Source organism: Rosa chinensis, chromosome 1, assembly GCF_002994745.2.
Source record: "Rosa chinensis cultivar Old Blush chromosome 1, RchiOBHm-V2, whole genome shotgun sequence".
NCBI classification, from domain to species: Eukaryota; Viridiplantae; Streptophyta; class Magnoliopsida; order Rosales; family Rosaceae; genus Rosa; species Rosa chinensis.
Window position 1 is genome coordinate 10,192,640 of NC_037088.1, and position 21,330 is coordinate 10,213,969.

The 21,330-nt window shown below is 47.9% G+C and overlaps 1 protein-coding gene across 1 annotated transcript; it reads left to right on the plus strand.

The window, feature by feature from the left end:
* The first annotated feature begins 4,027 nt into the window (after window positions 1–4,027).
* Window positions 4,028–5,514, plus strand: LOC112200403. Its single transcript, XM_024341437.1, has 2 exons — window positions 4,028–4,358; window positions 5,177–5,514. The coding sequence occupies exons 1-2, from the start codon at window positions 4,028–4,030 to the stop codon at window positions 5,512–5,514; spliced, it is 669 nt and encodes a 222-aa protein (XP_024197205.1).
* Window positions 5,515–21,330: the final 15,816 nt, after the last annotated feature.

Genomic DNA, 21,330 nt, shown 5'->3' on the forward strand with positions numbered 1-21,330 from the left:
AAAAACATCATTTTTTGCGATCTATACCGATGTCCATACTAACACTAGACATCGTTGTTCATTTAATAAATTGATGTCCATTGATTTTTTTTTTACATCGTTTCTTACTTAATAACTTGGTGTGCACTGAATAAAGAGACATTGATTTTTGTTTCGAATCTGATGTATCATCTCTTTAATAACATCATTTTTCTAGTTTAATGTTTATTTGTGTTAATGCTCAAGTCCGGCGGTAGCCGACTCCTTGTTTAACGCGGGTCCGGCGGGCGGACCGCTACTACGAGGATTAAATGACTTCCGCTTGCTGCAACACGAGAGACAGGTCGTCAGAGGGAGACCGCACTGGGCGGTCTTCAACTCTCCGATGCCTAAGTCAGTCACTGTATATGGACAGCACAATAATAAATGAGTAGTAAATACGTAATTAATGAAGAGAGAGGAGAGAACCTTTTATAGGTGAGGAAGAGGTTGATCTTCTCCTTGTTTCTGATGTGGGACTGCTGTGCTTCAATTCCTAGCGTCTGGAGCTTCTGATGCTGTTTTGACGCTGTGCGTGGCGGCGCGTCAGCGGTGATCTGGGGGCGGTCCAGGGTTCGAGCGGTAGCCCGCCTGGCTGTGCCTTCACAAGTTACCCCCTTGGTGGGAGTTGGTACCTCTGGCGGTACCGTGAGCGTGGCTCATTATAGCTAATTATGCTCGTTCTGGCACATGTAGGTACAAGTCCCCCAAGTCCCCAGTCAAGGAGGGCAATCTTGGTTGGGGAGTTGATCGGCGGTGTGAAGTGTTACTTCCGCTAGACTTGCAACAACATAATTAGCGTAAGTGCGTTGTCAACCATGGATTTACTGAGCTAACGCTTTATACCCTTTCGGGTGGGCCCCTGCCGGGCCCGCTAGGGAGTCCCCCACTCCCTAGCCAAGACGGACCTCCAGATGGTCGGCAAATTGTTTGTTGAGGGGAAGTTGAGCCGAGCAGAAGGTGTTGGGTAGCGAGCCCAATCTTAATACCCGGGTGACGGGGGTCAACGTACCTGATTAGAGTCGTCATAGACTGTTGACAAGTCCCCGTGTCCCGTAGGGACCATCTGACCGTAACGCCGCGTGGCGGTCGTTGTCAGAGTGGGGCGTAGCCTCGAGATTCGCCGATGGCGGATACCCCCCCGCTGGACGTAGCGGGAAACAGCGTCGCGTAGACGTGTTTGGCGGTAGTTAATGAGCGGAGTTGCGCTCAGCAACGCACAGGTTTTGCAAAATGGAGTTGGTTCTGCCGGCAGTGCCACGCATAGCGGAGGGTGCCTCTTGCAAATTGACAAGTGGAAGTTTTCTAGCGGGCATCAGCTCAGAAGATTTTGATAGGTGTTAAGTGAGAAGTTCCACTGGCGGGGTTTCGCTCAGCGGGCTTCGATACTTGGAAGATGACAAGTGAGAAGTTCCGCTAGCGGGGTTTCGCATAGCGGACTCCGACACTTGGTAGATGACAAGTGAGAAGTTTGCTAGCGGGGTTTCGCTCAGCGGACTTCTACACTTGGAAGATGACAAGTGAGAAGTTCCGCTAGCGGGGTTTCGCATAGCGGACTCCGACACTTGGAGGATGACAAGTGAGAAGTTTGCTAGCGGGGTTTCGCTCAGCGGACTTCTACACTTGGAAGATGACAAGTGAGAAGTTTCGCTAGTGGGGTTTCGCATAGCGGACTCCGACACTTGGTAGATGACAAGTGAGAAGTTTGCTAGCGGGGTTTTGCTCAGCGGACTTCTACACTTGGAAGATGACAAGTGAGAAGTTCCGCTAGCGGGGTTTCGCATAGCGGACTCCGACACTTGGAAGATGACAAGTGAGAAGTTCCGCTAGCGGGGTGTCGCATAGCGGACTTCGATACTTGGAAGATGACAAGTGAAAAGTTCCGCTAGCGGGGTGTCGCTGAGCTGACTTCGACACTTGGAAGATGACAAGTGAGAAGTTCCGCTAGCGGGGTTTCGCTCAGCAGACTTCGACGACGATTGGCGCCCTCCTCCCAAAAGTTGTGGCTTCTACCAGACGCTTCGTCTGATGGTGGTGGACACGTGTTGAACCCCTAAAGGGTTAGCGTGCGGAGGCGTGCCTCCTCCGCCTAGCCGTCTCCTCGCCATTAATGTCGAGTAATGATGGATTTCGTAACCAAGGCGACGCCTCGGTTAATCCGGAGAGCAACTGCAGTTGTGGGACGCGTGTACGGCTGACATTTGATGTCGTTTTTAAACGGACGGCGTAGCATCGTTTGATGTTGACATAAAAGGGGAGGGGGAGGTAGCATATTTGACACTGCTCTAAACTTTGAACTGTGCCGTCGTCGTCCTCAAGTGTTCTGTGTCTGAGATCGGAGAAGAAAGGTGAGGTGATATTGGCGAGTTTTCGTGCGTGGCAGAATGGACGATCTCCGGTTTTGAAGACTAGCGTACACACTGCTTTCAGAGGCTCCATTGTTAAGGTTGGTATTCTGGCCTATTTCCCTGTTTCATTGGGTGTCTGCCTCGGTGAATTTCTGGGTTTTTTTGTGTTTCTGTGATATGTTCTTTGTCGACGTACTGTGAGGGTGTGAGAGTGGGTTTGGGGAAGGGTTGTGATTGACAGAATTGGGGTTGTTAGGGCTTTTCTAGATGGTCAAATCTGGGTTTGAGTGCGTTTGTTCTTGTTTTGGCATTTTCTGGGTTTGAGTGTTCTTGATGTTCTTGGCGACTGACTGATGTGGGGATAAGTTAGATCCTTTGTGAACTAACTGATTTGGGTTTTAGGGCTTTTGGGATGGCCGACGTCATAGAGATTTCAAGCAGTGAGGGTTCCGGATCTGAAGTGTCGTTCAGTGCGGCGGATAGAAATTTTATTGACTCGTTGCGTCCGTCTGCCCGTGCAGGAACCTCACTGCCAGAACCGCTAGAGGTAGAGCCGCTGCAGACCATTCCGTGGGACGAAGTTATGGGTCGTGCATCGCGTCCGGAGAGTTCTAGGGCGGGGGAAGCCGCCGCTGCCCACACTTTGCATGAGGAGCGCCTAGAAAGTAATAGTGCCGCCAGTGGTTCCGCTGGGGGAGGCGTAGAGGGGGAGGATACCGAGTCGGCGTGGGTGTTCGAGGACGACACCCCCGTTGACGAGGCGGGAGGCAGGATGACCACTGTTGCCATCAACAGGCTGAAGCGGGTGTTCCGGTTGCCCGGCTTGGTGAAGCTGCGTCCGCCGACGGTAGAGGAGAAAGCTTCAATCCTACCGGCGGGCCTCGCCGCGGTGCACGAGGCAATATTCCGCGAGGGAGTGACACTCCCGCTGGTGCCCAACCTACAGATCCTGGTGTGCGAGTTCGGCATCTCCTTTGGGCAAGTGTGCCCCAACATGTGGCGGTTGTTGCTGGCTCTGAACTCGCTGTGGCGGTTATCTGGTTGCGAAGGACCGACCGTGGCGGAGGTATTACACTTCTACGAACTGGTGTACGTGAAGCGCCAGGGTTGTAGAGGGCAAGTCAACCTCAGTGGTCGCCAAGGAGCGCCCAAGCTGATCGAGAACCTGAGGGATTCAATGTCGTACTGGCGGGGTTCCTTCTGCATTGCCACTGCGGGGTGGGAGTATTAAGCGGGGTCTAACGAGGGGGAGCCGACGTTTAGAATTAAGTTGGAGTTTCAGCCCATCCGAGGTTGTTTGTCGTTTCCGCTGAACACGACTGGCGGGGTTTATGTTTTTTTTTTTCATTTTTTTTTGTGTACTCTGTACTGATAATGGCCTTTTTTGTGCAGCGGGGTTGCGGTACAACCTGACTCGTGAGGAAGAGTGCCGCGTAGCACGCATCAGGGGTTGTTGGCGGAATCGCAACTTACTGGACTTCCGTCTCCTCACCTGGTGGGAGCTGCTGGTAGCGCAACAACTGACGCGTGCTGTTGGTAAGTACTCTCCGCCGTATTGCATGTTTTGTGACGTTGCCTCATACTGACCGGCTTTGCCATTATATACTTTTGTAGAGACTCCACCGGGAAACAAGGCCAGCCGCGACGCTTTCAAGAAAGCAATGGACCGCGCTGAAGTAGACAACTTCCTGGAGGCCATGTATGCTTCCGGTCTGGCGGCGCAGAAAATAGCGGTGGACCCCGATACGCTGGCGCTGAGACCGTCAGAGGCTCCCGTGGTGCTGCCCATGCCGCACCACTCTCATCTCGGTGGTGACGGGCTGCCCGCTGTTCAGGGGGAGACCGGCGCGGCGAGTGAGGCGGCGCCGCGGAAGGAAAGAGGGCCGGCGATACGGCGCGGGGTGGCAAAGAAAACGGTGCGCCCCACGGAGGGAGTAACCATAGCGGGGTTGGAGCCGTCGAGAGGGGGTGCGAGGGCTGCCGCTGCTGGAGGTACGCGGACCCTTCAGCGAAAACGCCGTCAACCCGACTGCGGCGGGGAAGAGGAGGAGGTGGAGGTCACCGGGGCCTGTGAGCAGCCGAAGAGTCAAGGCAGGCTCCGCTCGAGGCTCCCGCTGACGTGGCTACAGCGGTGGGTACGAGCGGCTTGGATTCATTTGCCGCTTACGCCGAGTTCCTCAACGACGGTGAACGGGAGTTCCTGTATCACCTCTGCGAGCGGCTGGGGTTCGGCGGTCTGGAGGGGATAGTTCGGTCGACCGCAGTCAGCGAATCGCCCTTCAGCACAGCCTTTGGGCACGTCGCCGTTGGGCTCCATGAGATGTTCCAGGCGGCGTCTAAACAGCCCCTGGTTGAGCGGGAGCTGAGGGAGGAAGTGGCGGGCCTCCAGAGGGACTTGGGGGAGGCCCAGGAAAAGCTGGCTGACGTCGAGCGACGCTTGACAAAGGCCGACTGCGACGCGGCAGACTCCCGAGGCAAGCTGAACGTTGCCATTGAGCGGCACCTGGAGCAGAATGAGCGGTTTGCCAAGATGGAGCAAGACATGTCCCTGCTGCAGGAGCGGGTGGCCGCGAAGGAGAAGAAATTTGAGATCCTTCAGCGGGAGTCCGCCGCCAAACAGGCGGAGATCAAGCTGCTAGAGGGTGCAGTCGCTCGCTTGGAGGCTGAGGGGGGCCGTGCTGCCGCTGCCGCTATTGAATCATACAAGCAGTCGGCGGAGTACAAGAAGGCAATGACCGAAGCAGCGAAGGCCGGTGCCTTAGCCAATGTGGAGATGCTGCAGTAAAAGGGCGCCATCGATTGGGCGAAAGCTTCGATGCCGGTTGTGCAACCATCTAAGGAAGCTTCGCCGACAACCAGTACCGCTCCCACTGCTGCCCCTACTGCCTCCCCTGGTCATGTTGGAGCTCGCTCGGGTAGCGGGGAGAGTGGTGGATTCCCAGAGGGCGATTCTCAGCGGACACCTACACAGTCTGAGATGTCTCGCGCTGGGTTCCTGGCGGCCCACACTCGGGCGAATGGCACAGTAGAGACCCCCAGTCCCACAGCCCGAGGGTCTGACCAGACGAGCCGCGCACATCCACCGCAGGCCGCCAGTGGAGATGCTGAAGGTAGCGGAGCCGACGTTGCCAACCCCGCCAACCCTTGAAAGTAGAATAGCAAAATTTTTGTAGCCGCTGAGGCATAAATATTATGTAATTCTCTTTGGAATATGAATGAAGTTTTGGAACCTAAGCTCCTATATCCTGTATACTATTTTTTGTTTTTTTGTTTTGTGATGATGTGTGTACCGCTAGGGGTCTTGACAATTTTGCTTTTGGCCATGAATGAAACATTAAAGGAATTAAAATTGGTCCAAGTGCACGATGTAGCCGACGTAGTCCACTGACTGGCGTTGCCAGTTGCCCCCAGTGCTAGACTTGGTAACAATGGTTTGAATAATTCCTCGTTTCATTGATAGCTGTCTGAACAGCGTTTACAAAAGCGGGGTTGTACCCGTTGGGTAGCTTCCCTTAGCTAAATATTGAACAAAAATTTAGCTAAGTCAAGATGCTCTTGGGTAGCGGTATGACTATTTGTAGTAATACCGAAGGTGCTCGGTATTCCAGGGGTGGGTCGTTGTGACGACATCCTTGTCCATTAAGTAGAAGGTGCCTGGGCTCACGACCTCTATAATTTTGTATGGACCTTCCCAAGTTGGGCGGAGTTTTGTTGGCGGTGGTATGACTTCTTTCATTATCTAGTCCCCCAGTTGGAGGTTGCGGGCTTTGACCCTGGCATTGTAGAAACGCGATACCCGTCGCTTGTTTTGGAGATTGCGCAAATGGGTCGCGTCTCGCTTTTCCTCTAGGAGATCCTTGTCGAGATTAATGTCGTCGTCGTTGGTCTCGGGGCTGTAACCTTCGACCCTGGCGGTTGGTTGGGTTATTTCGATAGGCAGGACAGCCTCAGTTCCGAACATCATACAAAAGGGGGTTTCACCTGTGGCGGAAGTTGGGGTTGTCCTGATGGCCCATAGAACTTCCGGGAGCTTCTCTGCCCACAAACCCTTGGCCCTATCGAGCTTCTTCTGCAACAGTTTCTTGATTATCTTGTTTGCCGCCTCGACCTGGCCGTTGGTTTGGGGGTGAGCGACTAACGCAAAACACATCTTGGTGCCCAGGTTGGCGGTGAAAGAGATGAGTTCCTTATTGTTGAACTGCGTGCCATTGTCTGTGATGATTGCATGTGGGACACCGTAGCGGCAATAGATGTTCTTCCAGAGGAAGTGAATTACCTTGGCGGTAGTTATTGCCTTCAGGGGTTCTGCCTCTATCCATTTGCTGTTGTAGTTGATGGCGACAATGATGTATTTGAATTGACCTTTAGCGGTTTGGAATTTTCCCATCAAGTCCAGGCCCCACGTTGAGTGAATCCAGGGACTGACGATAACCGACAGAGGTTCCACCGGGACATGTGGAAGATCAGCATATTGTTGGCATTTGTGACAAGATTTTGATATCCGCCGGGCGTCATCACTAAGCGTAGGCCAAAAGTAGCCTTGCCGCATTGTGCGATTAGCCAAGGATCTGGCGCCTGAGTGATTTCCGCATTCTCCGCCATGTACTGTTGCCAGCACAACCTTTCCCTCCTCTGGGGTTAGACAGCGGAGGTTGGGGTGAGTGAATCCTTGGCGGTAAAGTTTGCCGCTCTGTATGTTGTAACCGGTTGCTCTCCGCTGGAGCTGTCGCGCCTTGATCTTGTCCTCTGGCAATGTCCCGTTGCGTTTGTACTGAATAATTTCGTCCATCCAGCTAGGATTGGCCTCAATGTTAAAGATCTCCGCCAGGGTTTTTGTGATACTTGGCCTGTCCAGAGACTCTACCCTTGTGTCCGCTGGACTCTGGTGTGGCTGGGCGGTTGCCAACCTTGCCAATGAATCAGCCTTGGCGTTCTTTTCCCTGGGGATTTGTGTGATGGTGTGGAACTTGAATTTTTTGTGCAACTCCTTGGCGTACCCTAAGTATGCCGCTAATTGCTGGTCCTTGGCTTGAAAGCTGTCGTTGACCTGGTTAACGACCAACTGAGAGTCACTGAAGATGTTGACACTGTCTGCCCCTGAATCAATGGCGAGGAGTAGGCCGACAATGAGTGCCTCATATTCCGCCATGTTGTTAGAAGCTTTGAAGTTGAATTTCAACGCGTATTCGACGCTAAGCCCCCTGGTCCTGTTAAGATGATTCCGGCGCCGCTGGCCTTGGAGCAAGCTGAACCGTCCACGTGTAGGTTCCAGTCTGATTGTTGGGGAGCCGGCTCCTCGGCTGTCGCTATTTTCGTTCCGGGCAGTACATCCATCTTGGATTCGGGCTCACGCTCGGTGAGCTCAGCAATGAAGTTTGCCACCGCCTGGCCCTTCATGGCGGTTCGTGGTTTGTAATCTATGTCGAACTCGCTAAGCTCGATGGCCCACTTGCTGAGGCGCCCCGAATGTTCAGGGTTCTGCATTACTTGTCTCAGCGGTTGATTGGTTAACACATGGATTGTATGGGCCTGGAAGTACTGGCGGAGGCGTCTGGCGGCAACGATGAGTGCGAGAGCAAGCTGCTCCAGTGGAGGATACAGTGTTTCTGCTCCGTTCATGCCCCTGCCGGTATAGAACACCGGGAGCTCGTCCTGGCCCTCCCGCTGGACTATGGCGCAGCTCACCGCTGACTGAGATACCGCTAGGTAGATGTATAATGTTTCTCCTTGTCAGGTATTCCTTCAGGCCTTGGAACGCCGCCTGGCACTCTGGGTTCCAATCGATGACCTTCTTGTGGGTTGTTTTAAGGACTTTGAAAAATGGGGCGCACCTGTCGGTCAGTCTGGAGATGAAACGAGACAAGGCGGTTAGCTTGCCCTGGAGGCACTGGACGTGCACCTTCCACTCCAGATCTTTTAAGTTGAGGATGGCTTGCACCTTGTTAGGGCTGGCCTCGATGCCCCGCTCACTGACAATATACCCCAGAAATTTGCTGGCGGTGACACCAAAGAAACATTTTTCTAGGTTGAGGCGCATACCATAAGTCAGGAGGATGGCTACTATGATTTTTAGGTTTGCCACATGTCTGCTGGCTTTAATACTCTTGACCAACATGTCGTCTACGTAGACCTCGATTATCTTGCCCAGATGTTCCGCGAACATGGCGTTCATCAGTTGCTGATAAGTTGCCCCTGCGTTCTTCAAATCGAAAGGCATCACATTGTAACAGTACAGGCCATTGTCGGTGGTGAAGGTGGTGCACTCCTGGTCGTCGGGATGCATCCTGATCTGGTTATAGCCGGAGAACGCATCCATCATGCTGAGGAGCTCGTGTCCGGCGGTTGCGTCGACGAGCTGATCGATGCGGGGTAGTGGGAAGCTGTCTTTCGGGCATGCCTTGTTAAGATTTTTGAAGTCGACGCACATCCTCCACTTGCCGCTGGCCTTTTTTACCATAACCAGGTTAGAAATCCACTGGGGATAGATGACCTGGCGGATAAACCCAATGCCCTGGAGCTTGGCAACCTCTTCTTTTATAACACGGTATTTCTCCTCGTCAAAGGCTCTCCGCTTCTGTTTGATAGGGTAGAAGGATGGTTTGATGCTCAATTTGTGTGAGATGATTTCAGGGGAGATACCTGCCATGTCTGCATACGACCAGGCAAAGACCGTAGCGTTGTCACGTAGGAACTGAATGAGCTCCGCCGCCAGCCCTGGGTCTAATTGAGCGCCTATGCGGACTGTCCGCTCAGGGTGCTCATCAGAGATGCTGAAAACCCTTAGTGATGTTTCTGGGTTGACCGGCTCTTTCCTTACGTACTTCTTTTCGTCTTCCCTAGGGTCCTCAAAAATGTTTGGTTGCGGTGCCTGGCTGTCTACCGCCAGGATCTCATGGCGACGGGCTGATTGTGCTATAGTAGTAGAATAACACTCGCGCGCCAGCTGTTGACTTCCCTTGATACAGCCTGTGCCGTTGGGTGTGGGGAATTTCATGAGCAGCATGTACCCGACGATGATGCATTTGAGTTTGTTGAGCGCTGGCTGACCGATGATGGCGTTATACGAGCTGATACAATCGACAATTATGAACTTCGTATGTATCTCGGCCATACATGGACTAGTACCGATAACTAGCCGCATATAGTCAGAACCCAGAGGTTGCGTGACGTCACCGGAGAAGCTGAGCAATGGTTCATGATCTTGGAGCAATTTTCTGTTCCGCTTAAGGTCGTTATAATAGCCACTGAATATAACGTTGACAGCGGAACCGCTATCAACCAAGATTCTTTCCACTGACATTTTGCTGAGAATGGCGTCGATCAAGAAAGGATCGTCGTGGGGCAGATGCACTCCGCGTTCCTCCTCCTCTGAGAATGTAATAGGCTCCCAACCAGCCCTTGGGAGTTTTGCGGATCTCTCATAGCGGATGTTGCAGACTTCCTTTGGGTGGTTAGCTCGTGCATAACGCTTTCTAGCTCTATGAGACATGTTGGTGATTGGAGCACCTCCGTCGATGGTGTTGATGCGGCCCATGGGCTCAATGTCGGCGATCACAGGTGGCGGTTGGCGCACCTTGAACTGCTCAAGCTTGCTGTCACGGTACAAGGTCTCAATGGCCGTTTTGAGGGCGTTGCAGCTGTTGGTATTGTGACAGCTGTCTTCGTGGTATTTGCACCACCTGCCGGTGTTTCTTGGCTTTCCTGTTTTTGGGTACTTTCCCTGCTGCGGCGGTGGGATCTAGTCTTTGCACTGATTGTATATTTCTTCATACGAGGTCGTGAGGACTGTGAACACTGCATACCGCTGGGATGACTCCGCATGCTTGTTGCGGTTGTCCCCATGGGATGGGCGGTTCCCCTTGTAGTGTTGGTCCTTCTGTCGCTTGTTTTGGTACTGGCCCTGCTGCCAATCCCGCTTTTTGTCAGTTGGCGGAGTGTTGGAGGTTTTGTTAGTGGTCCCCTGCTGACTGGAGGAGGGTTGTACCGACTTTGTCAATGCTGCTGGTGGCGGTGGGGTCTCTCCATATGTGATGAATTCTGCTTGGGCATGAATGACTGCCTCGCTCATGAGGTGGTCGTATACCGCATTTGGATGATTGTAGTTGAGGTGATAGAGGAATGGCCCTTTAAGGAGTCCCTGCTTAAAAGCCGCCGAAGCCATTGTTTTATCGAGATCACGGCATTGAGATGCCGCCGCTCGCCACCTTGTGACGAACGCCTTCAGTGTTTCCTCCGTACCCTGCTTGACGTTGAACAATTGGCTTGTGTTGTGGTGCCCGGTGGACAGTAGGATGAACCCGGAAAGGAAAGCGTGCGATAATGCCTGGAATGAGTCAATGGATCCCGGCGGGTATTCGAAGAACCAATTCATTGCCTCATTGTCCAGCGTTTCACTGAACAAGTGGCACAGGGTGGCGTCATCGAATCCCTTGTTGTTGGTGACCTTCTTGAAGGTGTCCATATGGACAAAGGGATCAGTCTTACCGCTGTAATGTGACATTTTTTGAGTCTTCGCATATGCCGGTTTGACGGCCAGCAAAATTGCAGCGGTGAATGGTCCTGGCCTGGACACGAAAAGTGGATTTGAAGCTGGTGCTGGGGTTCCTGATTCTGCCCGGATCAACCTTTGTTCCAATTGTTGCATTCTTTCCAGTATTTGAGCAGTTGCATCGTCGTCGGGTTCTAGCCTGGTATTCAGCTGAACTGACCCTCGCCTGGGAGTGGGTGGGTTTTCCTCTGTTCTTGCTCGAGGTCTCGAGCGGTGAGTGTGCAGTGATGACTCTGCCTCCTGTTCCAACATTAGCTGGGGTACAGGGGGTGGTCCCATTCCCGCTAGCTCTGGTGGGTGCAGCGGGACCTGCATATGTACGACAGGTGCCGGTATCAATGCCCTTGTGCCGGGTCGGCTGTGCCTAGTGCTTCGTGACTGCTCACTTCGTGCCGGGTTGGCGGTTGCCTCCAGCGTTTTCTTTAGCTCCTCAAAGCGGGACACGAGCGTGGCTACTTGCTGTTGGGCCTCGGCCTTCTCCTTGCGTTCTTGTTCACGCTCTCTGTTTGCCTTGTGAAGATCGACCAGTGCCAGCTCATATAGAGAGGCGAGGTCTTGGCTTGGCGGGCTGCTGCTACCTGGGTTTGTCTCACCGCCGGGGTTGGCCGGGGTGGTGAATAATGCGCGGTTGATGCCTACCGCTGGGTTGGTGGGTTGGGGAATGGCGGACTGATCTGCTTGCTCGTCAGCGTCTTCCCTACTACCACTAGTCATGGTGATTGTGGCAGGATGTCCTTTTGTTCAAGGATTCCCACAGACGGCGCCAATGTTAATGCTCAGGTCCGGCGGTAGCCGACTCCTTGTTTAACGCGGGTCCGGCGGGCGGACCGCTACTACGAGGATTAAATGACTTCCGCTTGCTGCAACACGAGAGACAGGTCGTCAGAGGGAGTCCGCGCTGGGCGGTCTTCAACTCTCCGATGCCTAAGTCAGTCACTGTATATGGACAGCACAATAATAAATGAGTAGTAAATGCGTAATTAATGAAGAGAGAGGAGAGAACCTTTTATAGGTGAGGAAGAGGTTGATCTTCTCCTTGTTTCCGATGTGGGACTGCTGTGCTTCGATTCCCAGCGTCTGGAGCTTCTGATGCTGTTTTGACGCGGCGCGTGGCGGTGCGTCAGCGGTGATCTGGGGGCGGTCCAGGGTTCGAGCGGTAGCCCGCCTGGCTGTGCCTTGGTGGGAGTTGGTACCTCTGGCGGTACCGTGAGCGTGGCTCATTATAGCTAATTATGCTCGTTCTGGCACATGTAGGTACAATTTGAAATAGGTGTATCTATATCATATCCTTTACATGAGCATGATGTCTACTAACTTTGTAATTGCTGCTACAAAATCAACCAAATCCACATTTGACAATATGAAATTCCAAATTAATTTGAATATGGGGCATTGCATTAATTTGTATCCAACATCAGAGATGTTAATAGTTCAAAAAATAGGCAAAAAGACCCCAACCTACCTCAAGGCTAATCTCTCAAATCTTTGTTTATACGCTCAAACATATGCCATTCTCCCAACTTCAACCAGCTCAACAACACATCCGGCAAGCAGCTCGAGCCATCTTCTTCCATATGAGAATCCCAGAATTCCAAAAGTGGAGTTAACTCGTTCACTAGTGGACTCTTTGTATGCCTTAGCATTACTTTTCTGCCTCATGACTAAGTAGTTATGCATAACCATACATAAACTAAGAAGATATGAAAGCATAAAATGATAGAGAGTCCAATGCAGAAAAGTTACCTTTTGCTTCTTTTTATACTCCTCCCAGGTAATTGTATGGAAAGTTTTAAGGCTAGCCAAACGAGCAGTATGCTACTCTGGTGAATGATATGAACCATCCACCTGCAACAGTCCTTATCAGTAAAAGTATTAAAAAAAACAAAGCATCAAGAAAACAAAGAATTAAGTCACAGTGACTCACCATTAACGCCGTTAACTCAGAAGGAAGCCTGTTGTAAGCATATAAACGACCAAGATCAGAAACCTTGAAAACCAAGATCAACCTGCCCACCATTCACATGCTCTCAAATCTCAATCCATAAGGCCCAAATTGAAATTAATCTAATCTCTATTGACCACTCTCAAACTTTTCTCAACACCTAATTGACCAATTCATAATATACAGAGAAACAAAATTAAAGTTACTGACCTGCTTCAAGCTACAGAACCTTCATAGGTAGAGAACACATAATCGAATGTCTTGACTAGCGCGATAGCTAGCATGTAATAGTATTAAAGGGAATCTAAGGATGACTGAGTGAATTGGTTGGTAATGTAGTTGCATATTTGTAAATTCATATCAAGTAGCCTAGCAGAAATGATAACGTTTGTACTAACTTCATGCACATAAAAGGAAAGACAGCAAACTTGATTAAATCAGTGTTTAATTTGGGTGAAGCAAATTTTTGCACTACCTGTGTGTTAATTTGCGCTACTTTCTGAACATTAAGAAGGCCAACCATGTCCTGGTAACTGTTGGTATACACATACCGCCCAGGCACAAGTATCGGAAGCACAAGACTCGCACAGCCTGCACAAGGTAAAGGAACTTCTTCTGGTAGGGGTCTCGATACCCCCTCGAGGGCGATATCGGGGACCCAAACATCCCACACCGAAGGAAATGGAGCCAAGCTCCCACAAACCTGCTACATTAAGGTCATCTCCAGCAACCCAAAGAGGTAACTGTTTACTATCGCTTTCCATTATCATTATCTTATAACGATACTGACTTAGGCATCTGTTAAAGCATAAAAATTCATACTGTTTAGGCATGACCATCATCCACGGAGGTACAAGACTTGTGAAAAAAAAATAAGAAGGATATTGCTGCGTTGGTTAAAAGAATAAGACCCCAAGCTTGGATAAAATCCTTCTTATTGACCATGTAATTCCAAGTTGATCAAGTCATTCAAATGTTTCAAAAGATGTTGACTTATCCATAACATGATCAGCTCTACTTCTTGCTTCACGTGAACTTTCAAATTTCAAAACAAGATAATCTTCACCTCCTACAAATGGAAGACCAAGTCAAGATAAAAGAAGTTTGAAATTCACAAAAGCCACCAGAAGCTTCAACGTGAAAGCTGGTTACTGCTATATTCATTTCAAATTGACAAATGTGATTATAACTGCAATTTGAATTTGAATTGGTAACTATCCTATCTCAAACTGATTCATTGTTGCCTATAAAAAGGCACGCTCCCTACAACAAAGAGGACACACAGGAAACACATCAAGAAAGAGACGAAGCCCTGCTGCAGAGAAGAGAAGTGTTCAGCAGTTTTAAGGAGGAGCCGACAAGCCAACGACGAAAAGGTTGGGGCCTCTCTGATCTACCAATGCTACTTCGTTTTTTCTGTGCAGCATCTCTTGTCACTGGAGCTATGGAGATCCCCGAACGGTCGCAATCTCGTATATGATACATGTGTATCCACGAGTGTATGACCAATCGGTGGAATGTCATGTCATCTGTTCTGCAAACCAACAACGGTCACCACCAAAAGCCTTCTATCTCCTGCCTTCCTTTCCACCGCAACACAACAAATGGCCTTGCACCACCTGCAAACAAGCCACACAAAGAATTGACCAAGCAAGACAAACCACAAAGTATCATAATCGGTGTCTGGAGAGAAAAGCTCAGCCTTGATGTTCTCTTGGAGTGCTTCCAACAACCTGAAGGCGAGAAGGAAAGGAATCAGAAAATTGGGACCAAGCCGTGAAGCAGAAGGTCTCTTCACTTCTATGTGAATCCGGACTCACTTCCTCCACTAAATCCCAGCAAGGAAATGGCTTTCTGCTATCAAAGTTCCTGCCTGCACTTGCTGTCAAACTCCCTGCCTTCACTTGCACCTGCAGCATGTACATATACGATGCCTCTGTCAAAAACTCGAAAAGACTGATGGAAAGAATAATTGAGATGAACACTTGATTATTGTTCCCCGTCTAAAAGAAGAAGCTAGAAGAAGTAGACATTCATGAAAATGACAGAGACGAAGCTTTACACTCCTTGAAACAATAATTATCAGAGTGTGTTGCTGCAAACTTGCTCCCAGATGCTTGAAGGAACACAACATATATATAATGAAGCCGAGCAGGAAATGTTTGCCACATGCTTGCTTTGAATAAAAGCCAGGCAACAAGGACCACGAAACGACCGAGTTTAATGAAACTTTGATCATGGGGCAGTGGTTTAATAATACAAATGGCCATGACAAAGTGATAAATTCATGTTGCTTGGTGGTTAAAAGCTGATGAAGTGAACACACATCAAGACAAAATTTATTTGCAATTAAACATGATTGTCAAACCGTGATGTTGCTGTACCTTTGGACTAAAGACAAAAACTTTCAAAATATCCCATTAAGCAAATGTGCAGCAAGTTTCTTTCCAGCTACGTGTCTCTTTATCAATCAAAAGAAGAAAAGAAGACAATATTCAAAGGCTACAAGATTCCTCTAGTGCTCATTGTGTGGCATGAAATGAACTCTGCATTTTGTAATAATCAAATCTTGGCAGAAAGTAAAGGAAGACAAGCGGTGGTATCGCAGACTTGCAGAAGTTGCAGCAACAAAGTCATTTCCTCTTGGTCTTATCCTTTGTTGACAAGCTTTGGCGGTGGAAAGTCATCAAGACATATGAAGACAAAATGCTATTAAGGCCTAATCTATAAACTGTGGCATTCTGCCTTCTTTTTAAAGGGAATCAGTGGGAACCATTCGGCACATATCAAAACAAAAAGTACATTTAAGCATAATTGTCAACATGCAAATATGCAGCAAGTTTTGTATGGCCGTCAAATGTGGTGCAGATATAAGGTCATGGGTGTCCAAAGCAGTTGCAAGCTTTTCTACAAACTTCAAAGTACTGAAAAGCCTACTCCAAATCTCTAAGGCCTGACCACGAAGCTCAGCATGACGAGGTGCATGCCCAAATCAAATCAATGGATGCTACCAAATTTGGCGTCCAAAAGAAATGCATTTGGCGGGTTCAAAAAATGTATACACATCCGTCAAACAAAAGTCGGTACAAAACCGGAAATTCAAATTGTAATGAACTACAGTGGTTTGATCCCTTTACAGGGTATGTAGGCAGTCTAGCGACCCACTAGATGCAACCGCAACTCCAAACAGAATCCCTGACTCCACCAGTCAAATTCAGCCAGTCCCAAATGAATCACTGACTCCAGTCAAATTCTCCCAACACCACAAAAATCAAATCCATTCCAAATCACACAAATAAAGTCCAAACCAAATTCAAGGGCTTTAAACCCTTCCCCAAACACAAATTCAAAATAAATGGGTCATCTACCCATTTAAATCTCAAAAGCCGGAACTACATGTGGTTTGATCCCTCAAAGGGTATGTAGGCAATCTAGAACCAAATCTATCTAGATGCAACCGCGTCCTAAACACAAAATCGAATCCCTGGTCCACTTAAACCAAATTCGTCCCAAACACTACTCTAATTCCAAAATCAAAAGCCTCCAATGAGTCATCCACTCATTGGAACTCTTGAACTACGAGTGGCTTGATCCCTCTCCTAGGGTACGTAGGCAACCCATTCAAACATCCGGGTGCAGCCGCAAAAACAAACAAACACACATCCCATCAATTGGTTTCTTCATAAATGGAATCAAAGGGTGTTTCCCTGTAACAAGGGATTGTAATTAAGAGACACATTCTGTCTTGAATGGGTCGAACCCAAAATAATAAAAACTCTATTCACTAAATGAATACGAGTGAAATTATGTTGGGTGACATTTACGCTCACTGTGTGCAGATTTTCTCTCAACATAATTTTTGGCACGCCCAGTGGGACCCATTCTCCTTTTCATCTCCATCTATGATATAACTAATCGTACATGTTACTTGTTTGCCACAGGATACAAGATGGCACCCCAAGTTACAGCTATTGGGTCGAAGGCTGGACAAGCAACACGAGCTGGACATCATGTTTCATTCACCATTGATCAAGCTCCACTGACAAATAATGTTCAGAAGCTCAACCATGATGTCAGAGTCATCAAGACCACTACGCTCAATGCTAACCATGCCCCTGTCAGTACTCAGATAATGATCGGGTCTGTTCCAATCAGTTTGGTCATTACACCACATAGGCCCAAAGCCCCGTGCCTCAAGTCCCCACAACGAGTAAATCTACAATCAGTGACAGCTACTATAGCTTCTGAACCTCAGATAGTCAAGTTCATCTCAACCTCTGACAGCTCATCTGGTCCGGAGGACAAAGTTGTTAAGGCACACCACCAACAGAGTCTATCAGTGGTCAACAAAATAGCCTCTACAACTGGAAAGTCCAAGAAAACATGTATACCAGTGGGGGCATTCCAAGCAAATATATCACAGGGGGCATTTCAAGCTAATGTACCACATGAGGCCTTCCCGAACTCTTCAGCAGAATCAAGACCATATATGGTCCCTGTTGTTAGTCAAAATACTCGAGCAATATTGGGGACACATAAGGGCACAACGCCTGAGACCATGTCAGTGATGGTCACAAACGCATCAACAATAGAAGAGCAGATAGAAGAAATGAAGAGAATGCTAGCTGAAAAAGATGCTCAAATAGCAGCACTGACTTCTCAATTAGCCACTATGGCTAACATTGGCAATCACAAAAATGATGAAAAAAGTGATCGTGAAAAGAAAATAGGAGGGCATGGTTCCGCAATCGCAAGTCTTGAAGACATAAAGACACTCATTGCAGAAGGAATCCGTGCAGTATACACGTCCTCAAATCCACAGTTCTCTGGGTACTTGAAACCCTACCCTGCTCATTATGATGCACTACCATTCCCTAAAGGCTATCAGAGGCCAACTTTTGACAAGTTCGATGGAGTAGATGGCTCTCCGCATGAACATTTGGCTCATTTCTTCTCAGCCTGCGGGGAAACATCACAATCAGATGCATTGCTAGTAAGGCAGTTTGTTCAGTCCCTCAGAGGAGCAGCTTTTACTTGGTACAGTCAACTACAACCAGGTTCTATCCTCACATGGGACGATATGCAAAGAGCATTTCTGGCACAATTTGTCAGCTCCAAAAAGAAAGTCTCAATTATCGACTTGGCTGACACTAAACAGGAGTCTGATGAAAGCACCAATGAATTCATTTCCAGATGGAGGAGCTTAAACCTCCAATGCTCGGAAAAATTAACAGAGCTATCAGCAGTACAAATGTGCTCAAACAATCTCTTACCACAGATAGCAACTTTTGTCAGCACCGCAGAACCTCAAACATTCGAAGAGCTAGTCTCAAAATCTAGCAATGTCGAAAGACAAGTCGCCCGTAAGAAGATTATGACACAGAGGGCATCCTTTAAAGACCATAGAGTCCACAATATAGATGAGTCACTGGCAACCTTTGTCGAAATTGACACCAAGTCGAACAAATGCAAAGGAAAAGAAGGGTCTAGAAAGCTCACTCTCAAAGAAAGAAAAGAAGTCAAATACTCTTTTGATGATGATGACGTCGAACTGATTTTCAGTGAGCTCAACGAAGCACAATCTATCAAGCTCCCTGAACCAAAACGACAGAGTGAAGTCAACAAGACCGACGACCCCAGATTTTGCCAGTACCATCGAATTGTAAGTCATCCAACAAAGGATTGTTTCGTTCTGAAGAACATAATCCAAGAAATGGTCAACAACAAGCAAATTGAGGTGGAGACATCATCAGCAAAGTAAAATTGAAGTTTGTCTGCAATCTTATTTGCCTCTCAAAAGGTGCTACAAAAAAAAAAAAAAAAAAAAAAAGCTCGCTGGATTGAAAATCCGAAAGGGCGGTCCAGGCAAAAGTTAGTGCACAAAGCCCCAGAACTACGACGGCTTGATCCCTCAAAAGGGGTACGTAGGCAATCTAGCCTTAAAAACTAGATGCAGCCACCCAATCAAAAATATATCTCCATTCCTAATCAATCAGGAAGAAAGAGAAAATCTGATAAATGAAGCAGTGGGTTTTGCTGACCAAGCATGAAAGCCAAATTAACATGTGCATAGGACGAAAGGATGCAGATTGTCAATAAAGCTCCTGGAAGGATTACAAGTCAAAGAAACTCTTTGAGGAGAAATCTTCTCGAGGGAAATTCGAGTGAGGAGAAATCTTCTCCAAGACGATTCAAGTGAGGAGAAATCTCCTCGAAACAAATCTGAGTAAGGGGAAATCTTCTCGAAGTCAATGAGAAGGAATCTCCTCGATAAAGATCCGAGTGAGTAGAAATCTCCTCGAGCTTGATGTAAGTAAGGAGAAAGCTAGAAGTTCCCTCAAGCTTGATGTAAGTAAGGAGAAAGCTCTTCAAGAAAGATTCAAGTGAGAGGAGACCTCCTCGAGAAAAATCCTGGTGAGGTGCAATCCGTGGGAACTACGTAAGGCTTGATGCCTTAAATGGGTACGTAGGCTCCAGTCTCAAATTCTAGATCCAGCCACAAAATCCTCAAAATCACATTTTCTCTGCTAAAAGGTTGCAATATAAATGGCACAAAGCCTTTCACCTCTGAGACTCCTTGTACGAGTATAAACCACAACTGGCGAATTTTTTTTACAAATATGGGACAAGTAAGTTGCAGTGAAGATATCATATGTCTAAGCACAAGCTTTCCTTCACAGAAAAGAAAAGTTGTCAAGCCTCGTACGCGCAAAGCTTTCCACGCACGACGCTTGAGGGGGCAACTGTTAAAGCATAAAAATTCATACTGTTTAGGCATGACCATCATCCACGGAGGTACAAGACTTGTGAAAAAAAAATAAGAAGGATATTGCTGCGTTGGTTAAAAGAATAAGACCCCAAGCTTGGATAAAATCCTTCTTATTGACCATGTAATTCCAAGTTGATCAAGTCATTCAAATGTTTCAAAAGATGTTGACTTATCCATAACATGATCAGCTCTACTTCTTGCTTCACGTGAACTTTCAAATTTCAAAACAAGATAATCTTCACCTCCTACAAATGGAAGACCAAGTCAAGATAAAAGAAGTTTGAAATTCACAAAAGCCACCAGAAGCTTCAACGTGAAAGCTGGTTACTGCTATATTCATTTCAAATTGACAAATGTGATTATAACTGCAATTTGAATTTGAATTGGTAACTATCCTATCTCAAACTGATTCATTGTTGCCTATAAAAAGGCACGCTCCCTACAACAAAGAGGACACACAGGAAACACATCAAGAAAGAGACGAAGCCCTGCTGCAGAGAAGAGAAGTGTTCAGCAGTTTTAAGGAGGAGCCGACAAGCCAACGACGAAAAGGTTGGGGCCTCTTTGATCTACCAATGCTACTTCGTTTTTTCTGTGCAGCATCTCTTGTCACTGGAGCTATGGAGATCCCCGAACGGTCGCAATCTCGTATATGATACATGTGTATCCACGAGTGTATGACCAATCGGTGGAATGTCATGTCATCTGTTCTGCAAACCAACAACGGTCACCACCAAAAGCCTTCTATCTCCTGCCTTCCTTTCCACCGCAACACAACAAATGGCCTTGCACCACCTGCAAACAAGCCACACAAAGAATTGACCAAGCAAGACAAACCACAAAGTATCATAATCGGTGTCTGGAGAGAAAAGCTCAGACTTGATGTTCTCTTGGAGTGCTTCCAACAACCTGAAGGCGAGAAGGAAAGGAATCAGAAAATTGGGACCAAGCCGTGAAGCAGAAGGTCTCTTCACTTCTATGTGAATCCGGACTCACTTCCTCCACTAAATCCCAGCAAGGAAATGGCTTTCTGCTATCAAAGTTCCTGCCTGCACTTGCTGTCAAACTCCCTGCCTTCACTTGCACCTGCAGCATGTACATATACGATGCCTCTGTCAAAAACTCGAAAAGACTGATGGAAAGAATAATTGAGATGAACACTTGATTATTGTTCCCCGTCTAAAAGAAGAAGCTAGAAGAAGTAGACATTCATGAAAATGACAGAGACGAAGCTTTACACTCCTTGAAACAATAATTATCAGAGTGTGTTGCTGCAAACTTGCTCCCAGATGCTTGAAGGAACACAACATATATATAATGAAGCCGAGCAGGAAATGTTTGCCACATGCTTGCTTTGAATAAAAGCCAGGCAACAAGGACCACGAAACGACCGAGTTTAATGAAACTTTGATCATGGGGCAGTGGTTTAATAATACAAATGGCCATGACAAAGTGATAAATTCATGTTGCTTGGTGGTTAAAAGCTGATGAAGTGAACACACATCAAGACAAAATTTATTTGCAATTAAACATGATTGTCAAACCGTGATGTTGCTGTACCTTTGGACTAAAGACAAAAACTTTCAAAATATCCCATTAAGCAAATGTGCAGCAAGTTTCTTTCCAGCTACGTGTCTCTTTATCAATCAAAAGAAGAAAAGAAGACAATATTCAAAGGCTACAAGATTCCTCTAGTGCTCATTGT